Source organism: Dipodomys spectabilis, unplaced genomic scaffold (genome assembly GCF_019054845.1).
Source record: "Dipodomys spectabilis isolate Male_0828 unplaced genomic scaffold, ASM1905484v1 ptg000089l, whole genome shotgun sequence".
Taxonomy (NCBI): domain Eukaryota; kingdom Metazoa; phylum Chordata; class Mammalia; order Rodentia; family Heteromyidae; genus Dipodomys; species Dipodomys spectabilis.
Genome location: NW_024870766.1, coordinates 18308900 through 18335333, shown reverse-complemented (window position 1 = coordinate 18335333; position 26434 = coordinate 18308900). Strand labels below are relative to the sequence as shown.

At 40.1% G+C, this 26434-nt stretch overlaps 1 protein-coding gene across 1 annotated transcript in view; it reads right to left on the bottom strand.

Moving 5' to 3' along the window:
* Prkar2b (protein kinase cAMP-dependent type II regulatory subunit beta) overlaps window positions 1-25151 on the bottom strand; it is an 85372-nt gene extending 60221 nt beyond the window's left edge. Inside the window, exon 1 of the mRNA XM_042684728.1 lies at window positions 24689-25151. Within this exon, the coding sequence (XP_042540662.1) occupies window positions 24689-25010 (322 nt within the window). The 5' untranslated portion in view covers window positions 25011-25151. The remainder of the gene's footprint in view (window positions 1-24688) is intronic.
* Window positions 25152-26434: the final 1283 nt, after the last annotated feature.

The following is a 26434-nucleotide window of genomic DNA, read 5'->3' as shown; positions in this document are numbered from 1 at the left end:
TGTGTGACCTTTTAATATTCTGTTGGCCATCTGTGTTGTCACAAGGCCATTTATAACCATCTGAGCCTAAATTATAACATTGCTTTATATACGCCTTCAGTTATTTTATGTGGTTTTAATATAGACCAAAATTTCCCAGTACTGCTACAAGATGAATCAAAGGAATTAGGTTTCCCTTCTTTTTTGTTGTTTGGAATTATACTAATATATGTTTATTTTAGAAAACCATATCACTGCTACAATGCCATCTGTGAATCTGGGTGGCCAGTACAATGCATTCATCAGACTGCATTTTCAGCTTTCTGATTCTCAGAGTCCAAACAGCAGAGGAGAATCTAATTGCATCATGCCTTCGTGTTCACAAATTGAAGCATGCATCTACTGCAGGCCACCTACATCCTACAATAATACAGTATTTCTCCTTGGGGTTTTCTTCTGCAACTGTATTTCTGATTTGTGGGCACACGGGTGAAACAACTATGATTTTCATTTCCCACCAGGCCATGGAACATGGAATTGGACAGTTAGAATGACACCAGGCACCTGTCCAAGAAAATACAGAGTTTGATCAACAATTACCCAAATCCCAACCTCTCACATCCATTCCCCTCTTGAAGGAATGAAACATAAGTTTCATCCCTAGATTAAGTCATCTTTGAAATCTTTCCACTTTTTAATCTAGCTAGCACAGAGAGTAAAAAGGTTGAGAACCTGGGTGGAAGTCTTATTGAAAATAAATGTACATCTGGCCCATCAATGCCATGTGCTTTCTCTCTAGGGAGCATAGGAAAGGGAAGGGAGTGGAGGCAAAGAGGATGGTACTCTCACTCACACACATTATACATACCCAATGGCCAGAGGAAGGCAGGGCAGCAGCAGGAAGGAGCCATGGCTCCACCATTGGCCACCTTCCATGAAATTGGGGAACTGTGTACCTTTGACTTATGAAATATGGACAGTAAAAACCTGCCCTTGTTTTTTCAATAGATTTTAATGAAGGAAAAACATATCTTTGTAAGTTTGTCAATATACACTCCTATCCACATAGATGATGCTTATTTACTGTAAACTAATAATTATCAGTTTAAAAATATACAAAATGAACAGCAATACAAATTCTCAAAAAAAAAAACCACACAACTAAATGAAGCCAGGTGCTGATGGCTCACACCTGTAATCCTAGCTACTCAGGAGGCTGAGATCTGAGGCTCATGTTTCAGCAGGAAAGTCTCTGACTCTTATTTCTGATTAACAACCAGTCAAAAGTAGAATTGTGGTTTAAGTAGAGTGCCAATCTTGCACACAAAAAAGCTGAGGGATAGTGCCCAGACCCTAAGTTCAAGTCCCAGTAACATTACCCCCCCCCCCACACACACACACACAAACATCAACAAATCAAAGCATTTTAATGTGTGACAGAACAAATTGAGTTTTCTGAGAGTCTTTAAGGGTTTCCACCTTTAGATTTTATTATTCAGTGGATATTCTGTGAATATGTATGTGCATATGTGTAAGTGAAAGAAAAAGAGAAAGGAAGACAGAGACAGATAAAGACAGAGACAGAAAATGACAGGAAATATAGGAAAATAAAATAGGAAACATACTAGAGAAACAAGTGTGACTTAAGAATATCTAAACTCCTTACATTTTCAAGAGGATATAACATAAGATCTGAGGAAATCTCCAAGAAAAAAATGCTGAAACATTTACATGCAGGACTTTCTCCCAGATGCCAGTGTTCTATAACAAGCCCCCTCACACGTGTGTATAACCAGAGATGTCTGCACTTGCCAAACTCGATTCCACCAGATGGCTTTTAGTTCCTGTGCTTCAGGAGACCAGCAGTGTAACTGACTCGAGTCTTCTTTAATCTTGGAGGAAATTCTTGGACGAAATCCTGCATTACTTTTTGGTCTGTACAGGGAAAACAGGCTTCTACACCTGTCTGGCTCTGAGCTCCACTCCTGCCAACAGGAACTGCTTATCTTCTCACCATTTTATGTGTGCCTAGCAGGTAAGAGGTGTGAGGTCACACCCACAGAATGGATGGATAAACTAGAAGAATACACAGAGGAAGTCTCCCTCCCCATCTAGCCACACTGAGCGTGGCATTGGCACTACAGTTCTAATCAAATCTCTGCTCCTGGAGGGCTCAGCCAACTCTACTTGTGTTTCTCAAATCCAATAGTTTAAAGGGTTTGCCTGACTTATGAAAGTTTAGGTGAGAGAAAAATTCAGTGAAGACTAAAAATACATAACATATTCATAAAAAAGTAACAGCAGTCAGGAGAAAACATGAAGCAATGAGCCTGGTCTACAAAAAATCCAGGGCTATAGTATATTGCATGTACATTGTTTATACTACTGGCAAAGAATTCCAAGTTAAAGGAGTAAAAGCAGAGTTGTGATCAGTGGTCATAAACACACACACAGACATACTCAAAAACCCACATACACACTTAAAAACAAACAAGGCCTTAAAAAAAGAACACACACAATCTGTACCAAAGTCATAGTAATTACATGGGTCTTTTGCAGAACGCTGTCCATATGCCCTGAAGTGATATATGCATAATAATCTTAGATTCAGTAGAATAATTAGCATCTCTCTCCTTGTATTGCTTTTTCTAGCAATAAACACTTTCTGAATCTGTTAGATGCCAAAATAGGAGACTTTAGAACCTATAAACTAAGACCATGTAGCTAATTATTTTTGACAGAATAAATCCTTAGTGCAGAATAAATTAATCTCTTCTATGCCTATGCTTCAAAAGTCAAAGGGAAATAAGGCTCACCTTTGAACTAATATAGAATTAATGTTTTAAAAAGATCAGTAAAAAAACAAGAAAATAAACAACAGCAAAAAATGCTGATACATTTGTTAATTAACCTAACAAACACAATTGGTATAATTTTTATACATGTTAAATTCCTGGTGCTGAAAATACCATTTGTTTTCTATATTTCTGCTAAAGGATGGTGAGCCTTGGCCACTCGTATAAATGCTTAAAGATACTCACCACTTTCCTGCAAGTCTTTGTGCTGCATTCTAGATACATGGGGACTAGGAAACTGGGAACTAGTCTGAGAGAGAAGGTGAGGAGGACCAGGACAGAACCACAATTGGAGAGGATTCTCCAATCCAATACTTCCCTGTTCTAGTCCTGTGGAGACACAGATTATAAACCATGGACCTCAAAGCACTTCTTAGGCATAAGGAAAACTGTGAGTAGGTGGTTGGACACCTATCCTCGCTCATGTCCAACCACCTACTCACATCAAGGATGGCTGAAGGTGACACAAAACACAGCTGGCTTTTAGAAAGTACCAACTTCAATGATCACTAAAAACATACCATTTTCCTTCTATTTATAAATCAAACTCCTCAAAATATAACAGATATTATTAAATGTCAAGGTAAAAATAAGTAACAAACCAGAAAGCAGTCTTAGAAAGAAAACCTAAAAGTGGCTAGTCTTATGCAACCCCACACCGAAGTGGTAGTAACTATGATAGGAAAAAGGTTGCTAAATACATTCTGTATATATGTAAGTCTACACACACACACACACACACACACACACACTCAATCCCCTCCTCCTTCTCCATGTGATACACTTTCTCCTCCAATGCTCAGATAGAACAAGCCAAGGGCAGAACATAGAAGCCTGTTGTTTCTGAGAGTGAATGATCTCAACCAGACTCAGAGGACCCAAAAGCTCTGAAGAATCTACTGCCATAGAGTCCCAACAAAACTTTCCCAAAAAGGTTAACTGAGAAGATAATTAGGGGATGTGGTAACAGTTGGCCTACTCATGTAAGTACAGTCAGAGAAAATACCCAAATTCAACAACCTCCCCTGTATCTGCACTGGATGAAAATGTGCTGCCACTCCATCCTGAGCTCCAATGTTCCCCACACGAGAAGCCTTTCAGGAATGATCTGTGTAGAGTAATCCCTCTGGATCTAATGAAAGTGCCATGTATACATCTATTAACTTTGCAAAACTCATAAATTAAAACAGCATTGACTGAATACATCTAATAGATTTTAAAATAGGGGATATCGATTAGCCTTTGGCTTTTTCTCCCCAAGGACTAAAGAGCAATTTCATGTCCACTACATAATCTGAGGATATAATCTTGGTTTTAGTCCCCCATAAAAACAATGGCATATCTTATAGTATCACCAGAGTATAAAACAATTGCATTTCTCAATTTTTTTCTTAATTAGGGTGAAACTGACATACAATGAATGCACAATTCAGTGAGTTTTGACAAATGTATTCAGCCATCCAAGTAACATTTCAACACCTTGGAAAGTATCTATAATCTGGGTACAGTTCCTACAATCGCACAGCAATTTCTGTTAGCATTTCTAACATAACCATTTAGTTTTGCTTTGACCTTCATGTAAGTAAATGTGAGGTTTCTTATGAATATGACACCATTTATGTATTTATTCATTCTCTTGTTGATGTCATATTGAGTTGTTTTCAGTTTGGGCTATAGATGTTCTTACACCAGAAGTTTTGTAATAATACGCTTTTATTTTTCCTGAGTAAATGCCAGAACCTACGACTGCCGGGTCATAATAGGAATACATTGTTCTATGTTATCACAGGCCATACAGAAGAGATCTAATCAGTCCACATCTTTGCCAACCTAATTTATGTCTTACTTTAGCCATTCTTGTATGTGTTTAATGGTGTTTCCTTGTAGTTAAAATGCTTATGTATTTCTTGGTTATTTGTGTCCTCTTTATAGATATGCCCCAAGTTTTTGGTTCTGTTAGATTTGGGTCATTTTATTATTGAACGCTTAGTAGTTTCTTACTGATGTTGTTAGTAGTGATAGATTAGTATAATAGGAGAAATTCCAAAATGATTAAATCCAGGGAATAACTAGGAAAATACAGGCAAATTCTTTCAGGGTAAAATGACAAAACTTCATTTAAGATCATGAAAACAGAATAAAGATACCATATTCATGTATGGAAAACTCAGTATCAATAAAATGTCTATTCTGTTTCTAAAGTCAAGGCAACTCCAATAAAACTCTCAATAAAGATTATCGAAGTATATCCTAAAATTTCTATAGAAATAGCTTTCCTCCAAATAATTAAGCAATTCTGAAAGTAAACAGATGAGAGTTACTTACTATATCATATATCAAGACCAGTAGAAAAAAATCCTATTAAGATAAAATAAAACAGATATACCAATAGGATAGTGACTTTACATTCACATATCTATGGATACTTGACATTTACAAACTAATGGGCACCAGTGGCTCATACCTATAATCCTAGCTACTAAGAGACCTGAGGACTGACACATAGAGGACTGAGGTTTGAAGCCAACCTGGACAGAAAAGTCCCCAAGACTATTTCCATAAAACCAGTGAAAAGCCAAGCTAGAGGTATGGCTAAAATGGTTAAGTACTAGCTGTGAACAGTAAGCTCATGACCCCCAGTTCAAACTGCTATTGGCAAAAAGGGGGTTGGGCAAGAATGGTGCTGCAAACCTGTTACTTGAGAGTCTGAGGAACATGAATCTCTGCCACCTGAGCAGAGCTTCAAGCTAGCCTGGGAAACATAGCAAGCCTCTGTTTCAAACACAACAGGAAGAGCCAATGGGAAAACAACTTGCCAGTAAGTGGTGCATTTTTTTTAAATGAAGAGTCTCTATGTTATACAACAAATAAAAACAAATCAGAGATGTGGTAAAGCTTTAAGCAGGAAATGGAAGACTTTTAAATGTCTACACATAAATGAGGATCCTTTTTAGTATGACGTAGATAGATTCCTTAAATAGGGCATAAAAAGTACAGATAAATGAGAAAGGATCTATGTTAGCTACACTAAGATTAAGAAATTTTATTAAATGAAAGTTACTATTAATGCAAAAATAAAGTGAAAGAAAGGAGACCCAAAGTTATTACTTAAAAATTCAAAGACAAGCCCAAGATTAAGAGAGGACTTTTTCAGTGTATATTACCAATACAGGATTAGGGACCAGATAAGGCAGATAGTGAAAAAAATGCAAAGAATAAGGAAGATTTTCAGACAACCAACCATACAAATATAGCCAATAAATAAGAAAAAGTATTCAACATGACTGATAATAAAGGAAAAGCAAATTCAGCTCACAATGAGACTGCACTTAACAAAGGGGACAAAGCTTGTTAAAAAATCTAACAATAGTGCCGGGCACAGGTGGCTCACACCTGTAATTCTAGCTACTCAGGAGGCTTTGAACTGAGGATCCTCAGTTCAAAGCCAGCCCAGGCAGGAAAGTCCGTGAGATTCTTATCTCCAATAAACCATTAGAAAAGTGGAAGTGGTGCTGTAGCTCAAGCGGTAGAGCACTTGCCTTAAGCTGAAGAGCGCAGGGACAGCGCCCAAGCCCAGAGTTCAAGCCCCACAAATGACCAAAAAAAAAAAATCTAACAATATCCAATGCTACCTTTTTTAAAATGTTATTTTATTGTAAAGATGCTGTACAGGGGGATTACAGTTACATGAGTAAGGCAATAAGTACATTTCTTGTCAAGCATTGTTAACCCCTCCCTTGTTGTTCTCCCACTATCCCTTCCCTCCCCCACCGCCCTCGTTCCCCCCTCCCCCCGCCTGAAGTTGTGAAGTTCATTCCAAATATACTGTCTTGTGGGTATCATTGTTGCAATGGGTCATCCTGTGTCCTTATTTCAGTGTTCTGTTATTCCCCTTCCCCTCCCCAAATTAGACAAATGTATACACAAGATACAGGGTACCAAAATCAAGTGCAGTGACAACAGGGGATATACCATAGGGGGAAGAACATACAAAAGAAACAAGTAAGCCAGACAAAAGATATATAGGTCCCATGGTTTCCCTTATTTGCAATAATTAGTATACATCTAGGATAATTTTATCAGATGCGCAGAAAAGCTCAAAAGCTATGTACATAGGACCATATAAGATGATGCTAAGTGAAATGAACCCAAGATATGGACACAAGAAGTCTTTCTTTGTTGTTGTTGTTTTTAATGTACTATGTGATGTTTTTTTGTATCCAATGCTATCTTGAAGAACCAATAACTTGCATATCTGCTGAGAACACAAACAGGTGCCACACTGTTGAGCAGACACAACAATGTGAGCTGAAGTCAGAGATGGTGGCCCTACCAGCAGCCAATCCATGCTCAGAAACAGACCCAGGAGCCTCAGTCCTCAAAACACCTTGACTTCCTTGTGTTACGTTCCTAGAAACTGCTGGGCACTGGTAGCACATGCTTGTAATCCTAGCTACTCAGGAGGCTGAATGTGGTTCAAAGCCAGCCCAGGTAATAAAGTCCATGAGACACTTATGATCAAAAAGCCAGAAATGGAATTGTGGCTCAAGTGGTTGGGTGCTAGCCTCGATCAAAAGAGTTCAGTAATAGCACTCAGGACCTGAGTTTAAGCCCCAGGACTGGCACCAAAAATTTTTGCTTATTTGAGTATATCCACTAATATGTATTATATTAGAAGTTAAAAGTAATGTAAAACATATATACACTATGGAATTCTATGCCTCCATCAGAAAGAATGACATTGCCCCATTTGTTAGGAAATAGAAAGACTTGGAAAAAATTATATTAAGTGAAGTAAGCCAGGCCCAAAGAAACTTAGGTCCCATGGTTTCCCTTATTTGCAATAACTAGTATATGTCTGAGTCAAGCAGAAAAGGTCAGATAAGTTGATGTTAGGGAGATGAACCCTAAGATATGTATTCAAATGTTTTTTTCTTTCAGGTGATTGTTTCTAACACATTTATAAGATTATTTCTTTGTTGCTTTGTATGTCCCTCTCTCATGGTATAACCCCTGCTTTCACTGTATTTAAGATTAGTATAATTTGTGGAGGGGAAGTGAAAAAACAAATTGTTTAAATAGGGATACAGGTGGATCCATTGCAACAATGAGATGTACAAGTCGTTATGTGGAAAAACGAACTTTACAACTTTGGTGGGGGGGGAGGATGAGGTGGGGGAACGAGGGGAGGATGGGAAGGGATGGGAAGGGGAAACAAAGGAGGAGGCTACAATGCTTGATAAGAAATATACTCATTATCTTGCGCATGTAATTGTAACCCCTCTGTACAGTATTTTCACAATGAAAATTAAAATTAAAAAAGTAATTTAAAACAGCAAAAATGACATTATAAGTATGCTTTTGATAGAAAGCAATATATTCGAAAAGAAACAAAATTTAGTAAAACTTAAAATGACTTAGTTTTATATTTTTCCATATCTAATATGACAGCTTGGAGTTAGGCTATCATATCTGCTTCTGCATTTGGTCTTTCACAGTATCAAAGAATGTGCGCCCTTTGCAAACTCCACTGCATACATCTGAGAGCATAAGAGAAAACTATACATATAAACATTATCATGGTAATTATTATCTTCATCCTATGGAGACACTAAGAAAGTCTGGGTGTGAAAGATAAATACTCTCCAGGGATCTTCAGACCATACCTTGAAAATGCTTTCAAAAGCTACAGAATATCTGTATCATATATGAACACAAATACACACACACACATGCACACACTCAAACACACACACACACACACACCCTAATAGTCCTCTACAATACTATAACAAGAAGAGATTGGGAACAACCAAAATATTCACTAAAGAATTTTTAAAGTGTTTATTTAAACAGGTTATATATAAACTAGAGCTACATGAATCAATCTAACACCTTAAATACTTGGTGAAGGACAGTAATTTACATAAAAGATGCTTTCATGCATGTGTGACTGATGTAAACTTGGAATATATTAATAATAGCACTATTTGTAATTAATGGGGAAATGCCTAAGTAGCACTAATACAAAACTATGCAAGGAAAATATTTATGTATCAAGTACCCTGTATGTGGTATTGAAAAAAAAATCTGAAGGGTACTATAATGCTAAAATTAGTTAGAACCAGGGGGATGGCATTCATAAATATTCTTTAGTCTCTTTTTCTCTATGTATATTGGGCACCCCAGAATTTTAAAGAGAAAAAAAAATCAGCTCTACTTTTGACTGTAAAAATCTCTCACTTCAGTTACTCAACTCAACAAGATTCGTTCACATTGCATTTGAATGTTAAATGTGCCTCTAAATTCTTTTTCACAAAGTATTGTTTTTATTTTTATTTTTTTTATTTTTTATATTTTGGGTCCAGTCGTGGGACCTGAACTCTGGGCCTGGGCGTTGTCCCTCAGCTCTTCAGCTCAAGGCTAGTGCTCTACCACTTGAGCCATCTTCCCAGCCCCAACGTATTGTTTTTAAAAATGAGTTCTTGTTAAAATTAAAACATGAAAACACCTTTCTGACTATTTTTAAAAGGAACTATAAGGTAAATATTATAATTAATTATTATGAACCAAAAGTCTTCTTTGTCTTGTTGAGTTGGTGTTGTTGGTCAATTTTTTAAAAATTAGACTTGTGATTTTTGGTATAAAAGCAAACCTCCACAAGGTCTTTTTTTCCGTTCTAGAAGTATATTGTGATGTCAGCAATTTGTAGTTGAACAAAGAGTGGCTTTTAGGAATAAAATTTAAAACAAGCTAATGTAGAATGAAGCTACGAATCTGTCTCACCATGAGCTTACCTCTATAAATATTATGACATGAAGAAGTGGCAGCAAGCTATCCATTTACTGCAACTAATTTTTTCCAATTAATTTGTATTTCAGGCACATATGCACATTTTTTGCTACAAGCATCTGTCTTATTTAAATAAACAACTATTTTCAGTGCTCCTACCTACTCAGTTCTAAGTGGTTTAAAAATTACTTGTTAAAGCTTAAATAAGACTATAAGCTTAGAGCTCTCTCTCTCTCTGTCTCTCTTTCTCACACACACACACACACACTTATTTATCCTACAAGCTTAATATTTATTCTGAAGGGACAAGACCATGTTAAAAATAAAGCAAAGCTTTACCTCATTGTTTCTTTACTTCAAAAAAAAAAAAAGGAGACCATTTACTTAGAGCTTCAAGTGCAATAAAGGAGGGCTTGAGCTCTGGACCACAGGGTTTTTTTAGAAATTGAGACAGATAAAAAAATTAAAAGACTCCACTTTTACATTTTCATTGATAAATCTTTTAAAAGTACTATTTGCAGGCCTTGCAAGCAATCTTTGGCTTCTTACATTTCTAAGTTTCTTTTTTTTAAGGCTTCTATTGTCACTGACTTGTAAAACTGGCTGTTCATTTGAATGACCCCAGGAATAGTGCTTAGTGCATCCTGAACACTGTTAGCTCATTTCTTTGAATCTTCTGGGATCTGTACTATCACTACTCCTATTCTGGAAATGAGAGAAGTAAGCACTATACATAAACAATTCACTCAACCTCCCAGGAGTTCAAAATGGCAGAGCCAGGATTCAAACCCAAGTCCATGCTGAAGCAAAATCATAGTTTTTTAAAGTATGTGCTACTACTTCAGATTTTTCATGTCACTACACTCAAATGTTCAACAACTAAAAGCATTATTCAGCACTGGGGACAAACCCAGGTTTTTACACATGCAAGACAAGTGCTCTACCACTGAGCTACACTCTCAGCCCAAGCAATCTGTGTGTGAGTGTGTGTATGTGTGTGTGTGTGTTTTCCTAACAGTCAACTACCAAGTGTAAAAATTATGAGGCAGGAGAAAGGGGTCTCTAATGACTACATTTAGCAAATTAGTGGAGGCACAACAACAAAATAATAAAATGATGGATGTGAAGGCGATCTGGCTACAACAATAAAATAATAAAATGATGGATGTGAGGGTGATCTGGCTGCGACATGTAACCGCACTGACTGCCAGGATTGATTAGGCTGATCTGCTGGCTAGGCGGGTGTCCCCTTCCTCCCTCACCACTCCATTTGCATCCCTCCCAAAGCTGCATGCTTGGTCTAAGAGGATAGCCATCCTCCATAGAGAAGGACTGGTCTTGGGTCAAGGGTATAAGAGTAGCTGCGCTCCCCTGCTAGAACCTCTAAATAAGCTCTCAAGAATGAAATGAGTGTGCAGAAAAAAATGAGGCAGAAGGTAACACATTCACAATATAAGACAAAAGTATCTGGAGCTGCCTGTAGAACACCTAAGTAAAGGGATGCGGGAAGAGGATGAACTCTTCAATATGAATATTACACAGGGAAGTTTATACTAGAGTTAGAGGAAAAGCAGAGGGCTCCAAAGAGCAAGAGGGCTGGGAAAGGTGGCCAGGACTTGTGCCATACAGGGAAGAATGTAGTCAGGTACAAGATGGCAGGATGCCCAAGAAAGGGAGAGATTTAGCCGAGTTCAGGTAAATGGAAGGGGTTCAGGTGGGGTCCTAATGTCAACTGTCACCAGAATGTGAAATCTTCACAGGCAAGACAAAATCCATGCATTGTGTCCTCTGCATTTATTTGTACAATGATCCAATGTCAGGCCCAGAGACAAAAATGCCTTTTTTAAGATAAAATGAAGTCTCAATCTATGAGACTGAACTCAAAACAGACTAAAATATTTCATTAAAATGTATTAAAAGTGCGTCATTAACATATAAGATTATTAGGAGACTAGTATTAGGAGCCTATTTAAAGTATTTGAGTCTAAAGATTTTAGCCATTTTACATTCATATTCACATTTCCCATTAGACATTTAGTATTTAATTGACTTATAATTTTAAAAAATATTTGAGCACCACTACTGGCAAAGTGAAGTGACCACACACATGAAAACCTTGGGGAGGCAAATTACTCAAGCTGATTCAAAACTTCGGCAAAGTAGCAGGTTATAAAATTAACCCCCAAAAATCAATGGCTTTTCTGTATGCCAACAATGAGAAAAGTGTGGCTGAAATTAGGAAAGCAACTCCATTTGTAATAGCCCCACAAAAAATAAAATACCTAGGAATTAACTTAACTAAAGAAGTGAAGGACCTCTATGATGAAAACTTTAAAATCTTGAAAAAGGAAATCAACACAGAACTTAAAAAATGGCAAAACCTCCCATGCTCCTGGATTGGAAAGATTAACATCGTGAAAATGGCAATACTTCCCAAGGCTATCTACAAATTCAACGCAATACCTATCAAAATTCCACCCTCATTCTTCAAGGAAATAGAAGAGGCAATCCAAAAATTCATATGGAACAATAAAAGACCCCGAATAGCAAAAACGCTCCTGAATGGAAAGAACACTGCTGGAGGAATATCAATACCAAACTTCAAACTCTACTATAAAGCCATAGTAATCAAAACAGCTTGGTATTGGCATAAGAACAGACCTCAGGACCAATGGAATAGAATTGAAAACCCAGAAATGAACCCACAGACCTATAGCCATCTAATCTTCGATAAGGGAGCTAAAACAATAGAATGGAAGAAAGACAACCTCTTCAGTAAATGGTGCTGGCAAAATTGGTTAACTACATGTAGAAAACTTAAGCTAGATCCTTATATATCACCCTGCACCAGAATCAACTCCAAATGGATCAAAGACCTTGAACTCAAAGCAGACACTCTGAAAACATTACAGGATGGAATAGGAGAAACCCTAGGTCTCCTTGGCTCAGGCCGAAATTTTCTGAATAGAGACCTGGAAACACAACAAATCAAAGAAAGGTTGGACAAATGGGATTGCATAAAGTTGCAGAGCTTCTGCAGGGCAAATGACATAGCTAGCAAGATCAATAGAAAGCCCACGGATTGGGAGAAGATCTTTACTAGCCATACAACGGACAAGGGTCTCATATCTAAAATATACTTGGAACTCAAAAAATTAAACCCCCCAACAACAAATCCTCAAAGAAACAACTGCCCAATAAATAAGTGGGCGAAAGACTTAAAGAGAAACTTCTCTGAAGAAGAAAGAAGGATGGCCAATAGACACATGAAGAAATGTTCAACATCCCTAGCCATAAAAGAAATGCAAATCAAAACAACATTGAGATATCACCTCACTCCAGTTAGAACGGCAAAAATCAAGAACTCTAACAACAACAGATGCTGGAGGGGATGTGGACAGAAAGGAACCTTAATTCATTGTTGGTGGGAATGTAAACTTGTTCAACCACTTTGGAAAGCAGTATGGAGGTTCCTCAAAAGACTCCACATAGAGCTCCCCTATGACCCAGCAATCCCACTTTTGGGCATTTACCCTAATGTTTACAAACAAGACCACACTAAAGCTACCAGCACAACTATGTTTATTGCAGCATTATTTACCATAGCTAAGATATGGAACCAACCCAGATGCCCCTCAGTAGATGAATGGATCAAGAAAATGTGGTATATATACACAATGGAATTCTATGCCTCCATCAGAAAGAATGACATTGCCCCATTTGTTAGGAAATGGAAAAACTTGGAAAAAATTATATTAAGTGAAGTAAGCCAGGCCCAAAGAAACGTAGGTCCCATGGTTTCCCTTATTTGTAATATCTAGTGTATGTATGAGTCAAGCGGAAAAGGTCAGATAATGTGATGTCAGGAAAATGAACCCTTAGATGTGTATTTTAATGTTTTTTTCTTTCATGCATGTGTTTCTAACACATTTATAAGATTACCTCTTTGTTGCTTTGTATGTCCCTCCCCCACAGTATAACCCTTGCTTTCACTATATTTGATGTCAGTATAACTTGTGGAGGAGATGGGGAAAAACCAGTTGTTTAAGGATACAGGTGGACCTGTTGCAACAATGAGAAGTACAAGTTGTCATGTCCAAAACGAACTTTACAATGTTGGTGGGGGGGGGGGGGGGGGCTGGGGGGAGGGAGGAAGGAGAAGGATTGGGATTAGGGGGGGAGGGGGGAGGCTGGGAAGGGATGTGAAGGATAAACAAAGGAGGAGGCTGCAATGCTTGGTAAGAAATGTACACATTATCCTGCCCATGTAACTGTAACTCCTCTGTACAGTATGTTCACAAATAAAATAAAATTAAATTAAAAACAAAAAAAAAAAAAAAAAAAAAAAAAAAAAAAAAAAAAAAAAAAAAACCTTGGGGAGGGAGTGTACATGTGTGCGCGCACGTGCGCGTGGCGTGTGTGTGTGTGTGTGTGTGTGTGTGTGTGTATGTGTGTGTGAATGGTTTTGCTATCTACAGTGAGACATGATCTGCACTCCTTCCAGTGCTTAAGGTATACCCACCCTACCATATCATCACTATCAGTATCACTGAGGGAAACTGGCAAGAACCTCTGAAACTAACCTTGGGAGAGAGAATGGGGTTTGGTAAAAGAGAGAACCTGGCATTCAGTATCAAGAGAGTAACTTAGACAAGACTATCTACTTGTATCAATTTACCACCATGTCATCTACCTTACAAATTGTGATTTTATCCTTTAGAGGATTTTTTTAAAAACCTACTTTTCATCATGTTTAAAGTATCAACTTTCTTCTCATTTTGGCTGATATTCCGACACTTTAAAGATTAACACCTGCAACATACCATTCTCTTGGTCTCATCTCCAAATGATCTAAACCCAAAACTCTACCATCTCAGCCAGAGTTGAACATACACACAGGAATACAGATTTAAAAGGAAAAGTCTGTCTCTTTCTAACTGAAGTGACATGATTTTTATTTCCTAGTTCCTTCTTTTTTAAAAGCTGACTTTATTTGCATCCATTGATTGTGCAGAAGTGTTTTATTTTGACATGTCCAAGTATGCACACAGTGTACCTTGATCAGACTCACACCCTCCTAAATCCTTCTTTTAGGACAGGATTTCCTTTTATAGTCCACCTGACTTCTGTGGAATCAAACATTTACCTTGGAGTACACACACACACACACACACACACACACACACACACACACACACACACGCAGAATCCTGCCTCCACGCAGGTCCTTCATAATTCATTAGTTTAAATCTGGAAACCAAACCTGATCACAGCTACCTTACACAGCTAACAGAGTTCTACCTTAAGTTGTATAATTTGGCGTTGTAGTACCACAATGGAGTTTACCTACCTTGAGGCAGTACACAGGGCAATCCTGTAAGTCTAGAGAAGAGACAAGAGCTAGTCTACAACTGCTGTTTTCAGGGTTTTTTTTAACTATTTTTTTTTGTCTTTTCTCTTTTGGTACTGGGGATCAAACCTAGAGCACTGCACTTGCTAGATAAGTACTTTACCACTGAGCTACATCCAGCCCTACAATAACTTTTTACTGCTTCCTTTTCACATGCTGGGAAGCCCTCTTAACTGCACAATAAATACACTGGTACATGTGCAAAATTTACAAAAGACATACTAGGAATATACTCGACCAGAGTGCATTTTGCTAAGAAGGGTGTCCTGAGAAATAAACAGGTCTGAGAAACTGACTGCCATGTTCGATTCCTGACTCCACCACTTACAGGGGTGGGGGAGAGAACTAAATGGCGTGTGTGCAATGAGCCTTTTTCAGCATCAGAAACTTAATAGACAACCCAAAATGTTAACAACAGTTATTATTAAATTAAAAGACACCATTTAACAAACATTAGATTTCAGCTGTTCCATTCTGAAACACCTCAGTCATGACCTTTTGAAAAGATGCTTCTGGGGTCTAAAATGTATTGAAATAAATGGAAGATTTCTTCTTCTCTCCTTCCAAAAAATCTTCCCTCAATATCACTCCCATGAACTGTTTTGTCTTGGAACAGCTAATGTAAATTAAACAATGTCAATCCCCAGCCAAGCGGATACAGAGTAACTGTATCTTCTTGGCTTCATTTTTATGTGGGACATGTGTTTATATTTTGACCTTTTGTCTTTTTTATTTTTCAAATTAAGCAACGTTTTTTAAACAGCAGCAACTGGAATAAATTTTTTTGGTTTCCAAACATATTAAGCTACACATGGCAGAATCTATTGCTGAGACATTTATAAATGTTGCACCAACTGTGTTTATATTTCTGATTTTTTTATATTGTTTTGTTTTCGTGTAAGCCATGACCTGAAAATCTTAGCTCAAATTCTTTCCACAAAATAATTACATAATGGAACAGTCTGAGTCATTTGAATTTCTGAGATACAAAATTTGTTCCCATAAAATGTTGGTGGGCACTACAGTGACTTTCACCGTGGATTTTGTGTTGACAGCTAAGAGTCTGGCTAAGACTGCACAGGACAAGAGCAGGACCTAATCTCTCTCTCTCTCTCTGTCTCTCGCTCTCGTGGGCTGGTATCAGGACTTGGACTCAGGGGCCTAGCACTTGCTAAACTGCTTGCTAAGAGTTGGCACTCTACCACTTGAGCCATGCCTCTGGTCCAGCATTTCAGAAATAGAATTCCACAGAATTTTCTGCATCAGCCGACCTGGACCTGTAATCCTCCAGATCTTAGCCTCCTAAGTAGCTAGAATTATAGGTATGAACTATGAGCAGTCAGCTCCACTGCGTCTTCTTAAGCAACTGATATAAAAATAGTTTAGGGATAGGAGGTGGGGAAAAGGGGGGGTGGATAGAAGAGGTGATATTGATCAGGATTCATTGTACTTAGAAACTAACTTATGAACTGTAACCTCTTAGTGTAACTACTTAATAATAAAATTTAAAGGAAAAAAACAGTATCATATGAGGCTTCACTGCACTGAACAAACATCAAAGGGCAAAACAATGGAAATTCTGAAGGTAGTGTACAAAAGTACTTTTCTTCAGCCCAGACTTGATTCAAGAATTCATAATATGTAAGATAACAAACGCCACCCCAAATACTCCTGATAGTTTTATGCAGACTAAAAATACAAGGCTAAGACCTACTAAATTTAGGTGAGGAACCTGTGACTCACCTGCTTCATCCCTACTCAACAAAACAAATCATATATAGGACTGCTGGAACAATCTCCAGAAAAAGGAGTGCTCCTTAAATATAGAGAGTAACTTATATGAATACTCATTTCTTTTGCCTTAAAAAAGAATGAGAGCCAGTTGCCAGTGGCTCATGCTTGTAATAGGGAACTAGAGCACTGAAGTTCAAAGCTGGTCCAAGCAGAAAAATCTGAAAGACTCCATCTCTAAGTATCTAGTAAAATGCCAGCCTGGAGGTATAGCTCAAGAGTTAGTGTGCTAGACAAGAGCAAAAAAGCCAAAATAGTTCAAGCCACCGTGCTGGCACGAGAAAGAAAAAAGAGAGAGAGAGAAAAAGACAGAAAGAAGGAAGGGAGAAAGAAAGAGAGGGGGAAGGAAGGAAGGAAGAAAGGGGGAGAAGAAAGAAGAAAGAAAGATGGAGGGAGAGTAAGAAAGAGAGAAAGAAGGAAAGAAAGAAAGAAAGAGAAAGCCTGAGTATAATAGCTTACACCTATAATCCCAAGATATCAGGAGGATCAAGGCTAGCTAGCTAGGGCAAAGAAGTTAGTGAGACTCCATTTCAATCAATAAGCCAGATATGGTAACACATAGCTGTTGTATCACCCTGCCTGTGATCCCAACTATGAAGAAGAAATAAGAGAGGAAATCTATGGTCCAAGGTTAACTCTGATCATAATCAGGAAGCTCTACCTGGAAAAATAATTAAAGTAAAAAGGGGTAGGGGGTATCTTAAATAACAAAGGACCAGCCTAGAAGGAAGGCATGAAGCTTTGACTTCAAATCACAGTACCAAAAAACAACAAAAAGAAAATAGTGAAAAAAAAAAAGGGAAGGAATTACCTCTCAGTAAACACACAGGAAGTGAAAAAGCACGGCATCCTGCTATCCACTTTTCATTTCTTTCTTCTCCCTACAGGCTGTCCCAGGTTTCAAATCTCAGCTCCCTTCCTGTGCTGTGACTCTGGAAACCTAACCTGGACCATGCAGCAAATCCCTTCCCTTGAAATACTCCATCAACCCTCAACCTTCACCCCGGGTCCTCACTACCTCTACTGTTGCAGATAAATGACTTTTGTAAGGAGTCATAAATAGACTCCTAATTGACAGATCCAGTGGACTCCTGCTGATAGTTGCATGGTTGAAAAAGAAGCATGCTTGTTTTTTCCAGCACAGCTGTGAACAAAATCTTGACAGCTGGGAATTTTCAGGAAGCCACACAATGTGATCTGTAATGATAAATAACCACTGGATATTGACTCCTGTTCTTCCAGGACAGGGCACATCACTTGCTACTGCAACCACCAATGAAAAGCTTCTCACTGTCTTAGGTGAAGTAATAGCTGCAGAGTTTGATTTCTAACCTAGGTTAAAAAAAGAAAAAGAGAAACTCTAACCTCAGTTTTGTTTAGGTGAGTTTACAGTGTGCCCAAAGGAGCTGCAAACACTTTCCAAATTCCAGTGGATTGTCCTTCTCTTTCTCCCTTTCACAGATGCCCTTAACTTGTTTTTCTCCCTTCGCCCCCTTTTCCAGAAGCAGAAAGTACTAGATGGATAGGAGTGGGAAAGCAAAGACACTATTTCAAGTTCTTTGATATCCCAACTTAACTGACTAAATTATGTACTGAAAGCCACAACTACCGTCTAACTTGGAGTATTTTCTACACCTATAAAACCATGAAGTCATGTTCACAACAGAAATAATGACTTCAACAGTTTACCATTGTTGGGAGTGATGTAATCCATTTCAGGATTTAAAGCTATCAAGCAATCTCTAATGGCCAAAGACATCATCAAAGACTTAATTATAAAATCCTGGAGTTCTGGGCTATAAATTTTAAGTCAAAAGAATGTGGCATTTATTACTATACAACATACATTGAAGTGAAACTACAGTATAAACCAATTTTCTACTTCAACTCTCCTGAAGGTACAAAGCCTAGATTCACTTCTACACAACACAGTGAAACTGCTTTTCTACAAGAACAGTTACTATCAACTAAATTATTTAATGTGTAATCCGTGCTTGATATGCATACTGTCCAAAGGACCTCACACATTTACCCACTTATCCCTTTATGAGACAAGAAGTTAGAGCACAGCAACACATCAATGGGTCTAGAACAAACCTTCCTGTACAAAAGAAGCATCTGGAATTAAAGTTCATGTTTTAAACGGCTTTTAATGACTATTTTTGACCAATTAAATGTATTTGAGAGGTTGATAATGTATATTTAAAACAGTATCCTAACTTTCAGTCAGTTGTAGAAGATAACTGTAACTGCTAAAATACAAGTCTTTAGTCTACATGAGCCAGTGCTAACACAGCTGACTGTCTTGTCTCATAACCTGTACTGGCCACAGGGAGAATGCAGGCTCCTACTAAAGAGCATCTGGAGGCAACGCCAACCAACAGCCAACACAGCAAGTCTTTAAACCAGCCCTCTCTTTACAATCTCCTGCTATCAGTTAGATCATGAGTTCAATAGGTAAAAGAATTGAAACAGTTACGGACATTTCCACCTGTATTCTGTCCGAGGAAGCTGGTCTGTTTATTATCCTACAGTTTTTGCTGCCTCATTTTAGATACCACTAAAACTATTTCAGACACACTTCTGACTTTTATGCAAGTTAAAGTAAAACATAGCCCTTCTAATTCAGTGTCTGGAAGATATAGAGTATTTGCTCATAATGTCCTAAGAAAACTCCTTCAGAAGCATGCTGAACATTCTTCTCAACTCTCCTGTAACCCAAGGTGTCTCATGATCAATAGCTCTAATTCTCTTATTCCATCTACCATAACTACAAGCTCAAATGTTTTGATATTCTGCATGATCTTAATTATATACCTTGTAAAATTTTCCGCATTTCCTTTAAGTTGTAGAAGTTGAGGGTAGGGAAGGTTCTTCCACACACTTGACATGACTAGGACTGAGTACGGAAGAGACACTGACACTGATAGACCTGTTTGAAACAATATGGTTCCACATTTCTGGCTCCTGTATCTACTTTGGATTCTAGATCTTCCACAATGTAGAAAAGTAGTTCTTCGCTATGTTTTATTAAAGCAGTTAATTTTCTTCTCTATTATACTGATGGTTCTGCATATGTTCCTGTGTACTTGGTATTTTCATTTTATCAAATCAGTTCTTCAGGCTAATTTAAATTGTATTTACTTCAGTTCTGACAATTAAAATTCTGAACAACACAAGAGCTTATAAATAAAACTATTAACTATTATAGATTGTATTTCCAAATAAGTAGCAATCCAACTCTTTGATCCACTGTAAAGTCTTTCAATAAGTTCTAGGCTTAGAAAAACTGTTCTTCTGGAAGTAACATGCAAGCTTTATTTGCTTCCTATAGGCTGAGAAAGAGAAGCAGAGCAGATGCCAAGAGCTTACCATTACACTGGCTTCTATCAGCCTTAATAGTTTCCCAGGAGAGGGCCACCAAAAGCTACTCTCATTCTAACATCCCGAAGGTTGCCTAAAAGCCAGAATTAATTGATAGTATGCAGAAAGTAATAATCTGATCTTACAAATTGAAAATAGGGAAGAACAGGAAAAGATACTGACAGAGGAAAGGATCCTTTGGAAAGGGGAGAGGTAGTAAAGACCACCTTCACCCAACTGATTATTAGGTTTATTGCCATGTCTGGCATGCCACATGACCTTCAAAAGTCATTGAACTCTAGACCAGATCAGAATTTTCCAGATTGTGTTAAATGATGCTTGGCTTAATTAAATCACCATAATATGACATCAAGATCATAGACTTGATCCTTATGTGAGTAAATGGGAACCAGGTTCATGATCAAAAAATTGCCTTTTACTACCAACCAATAACAAATCCCATCACTTATTACTAAAGGGAGCCATGGAACAAGACATGAACCAACAAGGCAAACCATTACCAATAGTGGGAAAATCTGACCTGCCAGTGAGCCCATGGAACAAATTTAAGAACTCCCAGTGGTCTTGGGCTTCAAGGTGAGACCAAGGTGAAAAACCAGGCTCTGCTAGTCTACTAGTTCTGTGTATGACCTTGGGCAAGTTTCTTTTCCAAAGCTGCAAAGATAAAATACATTAAGAGTCTCAAGGAGGGCTTGACAGGTTTAGTACAAGTCACACAGCCCCTTGCAGATAAACCTGGTAGTCAAAAGGACAGGGGTGAAGTGAGGCCTATTTGTTTCACTATGACAAACTGTACAAATGGCAGCCTCTCCTTTCTCATGGAGCTGGGATAATGACATTAAGCATTGAGACATTCCTAACACACAGAAAATGTCAAAAATGGCAGGGTTTTTTGAATACTATTATTAGGATACAGAGACATTAGAAGCACCACTATCTAGTGCTCAATGTTTGTTCAAAGTATAGTCAGGAAACCATGGGCCTCAGAAAAATCTCAGGTATCTACTGATTTTAAAAGAGGAGGAAGAGGAAGAAGAGGAGGAGGAGAAGGAGGAAAAAGGAGGAGAAAAAAAGAGGAGGAGGAGGAAGAGGAAGATAAAGGAGGAGGAAGAGGAAAAGAGAGAGAGAGAGAGAGAAGATCCATTCCACCCAGCCTATTTCAAAAAGTTCTCCAAGAACGGTATCAGGTGATGTTCTTTTCTGAATCAAACTTCTTGGAAATGCATGAGAAAATTTACATATTGTTGACCAGCTGTGATGTGTCACAGCAAATTGACTTGTCTTCCAACATGGATTATTTCCTATGCCAGGAGAACTACCCAGAGTCTGGCAATTTTCTTTGGCATTTTTCTGGAAGTAAACATTAAACTGATAGGTTTATATTTCTTAGGTTTATTTCTGGTATGTTCTTTCTCCTCTGATAGTACTCCATTGACTTTTTTCCCAACTCTAACTGTACTTGGTGGCAGTCAGCTTTGTACAACTTCAACCTCCAGAAAGGAGTTTATGTTTAAAGGGCTGCTTTAAAAAAAATGTGATGGAGCCGGGCGCTGGTGGTTCACGCCTGTAATCCTAGCTACTCAGGAGGCTGAGATCTGAGGATCGCGGTTCAAAGCCAGCCCGGGCAGGAGAGACCGTGAGACTCCGATCTCCAATAAACCACCAGAAAACCGGAAGTGGCGCTGTAGCTCAAGTGGTAGAGCGCTCGCCTTGAGCTGAAGAGCTGAGGGACAGTGCCCAAGCCCAGAGTTCAAGCCCCATGACCGACCAAAAAAAAAAAAAAAAAAAAAATCTGATGGAAGGCTGGGGATGTGGCTTAGTGGTACAGCATGAAGCCCTGGGTTCAATTCCTTAATACCATATAAACAGAAAAAGCCAGAAGTGGGGCTGTGGCTCAAGTGGTAGAGTGCCAGCCTTGAGCAGAAGAAGCTCGGGAACAGTTCCCAGGCCTTGAGTTTAAGGCCCAGGACTGGCAAGAAAAAAAAAAGTGATGGAAACCATGTGATTCCCCACAAAGTTTAAAGTTTTTACTATCTGATCCATCACAAAGAAATCTGCCAAACACTTTATAACCTACAATTAAGTGTTTTCAAACTGTAAGTCAACATAATTTACTTTGACAATTAATTAAGGCATTGCAATTAGTGGAAGGCAATACTATCTTTGCAGTTTGAGATATACATGTGTCCATATATGTGTGCTGATGATCCAACTGTATTTGGTTGCAATAAAAAAAAAAATCAAGTCATCCAGACACATGTAATCATTTCTACTCAGGAGCCTGGAATTTGAGGATTCTAGTTGGAAACCAACCTGGTTAAAACAGACTGTCGAGACTCCTATCTCCAATTAACCAACAAAAAGCTGGAAGTGGTGTTGGGGTTCAAGTGGTAGATTGCCAGGCTTGAACACAAAAGCTAAGGGAAAGCTTCTAGCCCTGAGTTCAAGCCCCAGTACCAACACCAAAATAATTTTTTTAAGTTTTTAAGTCTTTGAGAATAGGGCTGAGGTATAAATAGAGCAACCAGTTAAAAGTATATATTAAATAACTCACATTGAGTAATTTTTTGCAGTAAAAGTACCTTGAAGGACATAAAGCCATATAAAATATCCCTGCTCCTTAATGGTTCATTATAAAATGAACATTACCTCTCTTCTGTGCATCATGCACTGTGATAAGGAGAAAGTAGGATGGTCAAGGCAAAGCACTGCAGAAGCATTATACAAGCAAAATATTTTAGTCCTATTAACAATTATATTATACAGGACATATACAGGTTCTTTATCAAGCCCTTTAGTTATTAGCTTCCTCCAGTTTAGGAAATGTGTGCTTTTTTCCCCTTGGTGTGTGTATGTTTGTATGGGCATGCCTGTGTGTGCACACGTGTGTCAGGAGCATAAAAGAAATAGAAGATGCCACTGCCCTTCCTGTGTCATCCATTATTGGTTTCTCCTTCTCATCTCTGCAAAAGATGTATTCTTTTATCTTTCTCGGTTCTAGTCAGAAAACATGTAATTATTTTTTGTTTGTTTTTTTGAAAAAAAAAAGAACAATTAGCCTATCTTAGAAACACTAAAGAGTCCAAAATTAAAATCTTAAGTAACACATTTCCCTCTTCTCTTCATGGATCACTCATTTCCAGGGTTTTTGTGATTGTTTCAGACAAGCCAACAAATTTCATTCGCTTCATTACCCATTTCAGCATGCAATTAATTCTGCAAAGGAATGAAATATCTTCCTAGGAAGGGAAACAAGGAAATCCAATGACACTTTAAGATGTTTTCATTGTATGAAAGCACAAAAACTGTAAGGAGCATGAATAAATAAACGCTGGTGCAATGCTGCATATAGGCTTTCCTCACACCACAAAGAGAAAACAGTCAGACACCAGGGCATTTTAGCTTGGGATACCATAATAAAGGGGATTTAGCCATGCTGTGTAAATACAAGAGGCTGTAAACGCCCGTGTCTTCTTTTTGTGGAAGGGAAAGGGGGTTGTAAGCACAAGGGGTGGGACCTGCCAAAAGGAGCTATTTGAGAAAATTCCTTTTTGTCCCCCATTCATTCTTTCCAGCTTCAGTGTCTGGCACAGTCCTTACAATTACTCACTGGTTTTCCATCTGAAGACAACTAACAAACTTCCTACGGTGTTTTTCACACACTTGGGGGGGGGGGGGGGGATGGAGAAAAAGCACCAAATCGTGCAAGATGTCTTTTCTATACCTCTAGCCTGTTTCCTCCATCCAAAGACCCCATGGGTGGCAGGCTAAATAAGATCCTTTGTTGGTGTCCAAAAATACCATCCCGACACAGTCTTTGGTAAATGGGAAAATAATAAATTACTGTTTCCAAGAATGTCACAGCTCTTGCCAGAAATGGTGTTTTACCCCCCAGTGAGGCCGATTTCACGCCCCTTTTGGTGAATCTACCATCCTGACCACAGAAAAGACGATACAATCTGACACTCTTGGCTTCCCCCCCGCCCCCCGCCCCCCGCCCCTCTGGCCGCTCCATTAATAAACTGCAGAGCTGAATGAGGACGCCGAGGCAGCGGGCCGGCCGGCCCCCTTCGCGGGAGGGTACAATGGCATCCTCCCGGGGGAATAGCTCCAACCGCAGGGAAAGTTGTTCCTCCCCGCAGATCCCACCCCAAACCGGCCTGGGAAGAATGGGGGTGCCGATGGGACACCAAGGGAAGCGGCCCCCTAAGCTTTCCATCTCTCTCCTATCTCAGAGGAGGGGAAGGCAGGGGAGGGCACGACAGGAGAGCGGGGTGGGAAGGTGGGCGAGTGGGAGCGACAGAAATGGATGCTGAGGGGGTGGGCACCCTCCGCGGGGAGGCAGGGAAGGCGGAGGACGCGGGGAGAGGTGGGGAGGGAGGGAGGCTGCGGGGCTCGGGCGCCCCGCGGAGTGCAGCGGGGAGGGGGGCGGCGGGGGGTTCCGGGGCAGGGGCGCGGGGCGGGGTCCCGACCTCACCGTTGAACGCCCCGGCGTCGGCGGCCCCCGCCTCCTCCTCCTCCTCGCCGTCCTCGGAGTCGGAGCGCATGGGCTCCTCGGCGAAGTTGACCCCCTTGCTGGGGGTGCCGCCCCCGGCGGCGGCGGCGGCGGCGGCCGCGTCCCCCCAGGTCCTGCCATGCTCGCGGCCGCAGAACGCGGCGCCCCGGCGCTCGTTCTCCTGCTGCAGGCGCGTGAAGTGCTGCAGCGCGAACTCCAGCAAGTCCGCGGGCTGGTGCCTCAGCACCTCCACCGTGAAGCCCTGCAGCAGCTCCGTCAGCCCCGCGGGGATCTCGATGCTCATCCTGCCTCTCCCGCGGCGGGCCGCCTGCGCACCGCCCTCGTTCCACCCGGGTCCGGCCTGGGAAGCGGCGCCCACCGCGCAGACGGCGCTACTGGCGACGAGCGCGGCGCACTGGGCCCCGGCGGCCCGGCTGGCCCGGCCCGCGGCTCCCGGCGCGCGGCTGCTCCGTGCGGCGCGGCGGGCAGCTGAGAGAGCGCGGCCCGGGGAGGGCTGGCAGCATCTCCGGCTCCTCCCGCGCGCGCCGCGGCCGCGCCTCCCTCCCCCTTCCCCGCCGCGCCCCGCCCCCGCGTCACGTGGCCCCCGGAAACCATGGCAACCCCGCGGGCGGGCACCGCACACCCGGGGCTCCCCGGGCTGCGGGGCGAGGCACGTGGGGGACCGGTGGCGTTCCGCCACGAGCCCGGGCCGCCGGGCCGCCGGGTCGTCCACCTGTCTGCCATTGATCCACCCTCCATTCACCCCAGACTCCAGCCTCGGCCCCGGAGAGGCGTGCTCTTTGCTTCCCAGGACCTAGTTACATTGATGAATGGGGGCGATGTCTTTTGTTCCAAGTCTTACGAGCGGTACTGGTTCTTTTTGCACCACCAAGAAATCCCATCTTTTGTGGCATCGTTTTCTTTCATCGCATTTTTCTCTAGCCTTGCCTTACGCGTTCTGTGTATTATGCGTTGCCCTGCTGACGCTACCCCGTGCTCCGCCTGAGGGCACTTACTGCTATGTACTGAGACAAAGGCACCGTCCGCCGGGAGGCACGGACCGAAGTTAGGCGATCCCCTGCACCCAGGAGGGTGCAATTCTGCTAAAATGTCGTGTTCTCAAAGCCAAAAGACTTTATTAGCCTGATTCGTATTTTGCGTATATTAAAAAAAAACAACAACCTTTCCCTATTCTTGAAGTGATTTCTAATGACATCTCCCAAAATGTCAGTGCTTCAATATAGAGAGAAATAGAATGACCAATTTAGACTTTGAAATGAGGCTCATTCTGCAAATGTTTACAAATCTGAAGTAGAAAAAAAGTTGTGTCTTTTGCCATTGAAATGCCATTTATACACACATATGCCATTTATGCTTCATGTCCTACAGGTCAAGTGCAAGCTCACTTGTTCACCTTTTTGTTTGTTTTATTTGCCTTTGTTGTGTGTGTGTGTGTTTCCTTATTCTGGTTTATCTTTCCCCTTAAAAGAGAAAAGATATGCTTCAGGAAATTCAAAAAACCAGGGATCAGAGAGATGCATCTCACACATCAGTTTATGGTGCATCTTGTACTTACCCCATGGGTGAATGTATTTTTCTGGTTTCTTACCAACTTCATAATAAAAATAACAAACTATTGTTACTAATTAAAGTAACTGTCAAGCATTTTTATATATATAAAGTATAGTGATCCTTATAAGAAAACAATTGAGAACACAATAGTAGTCA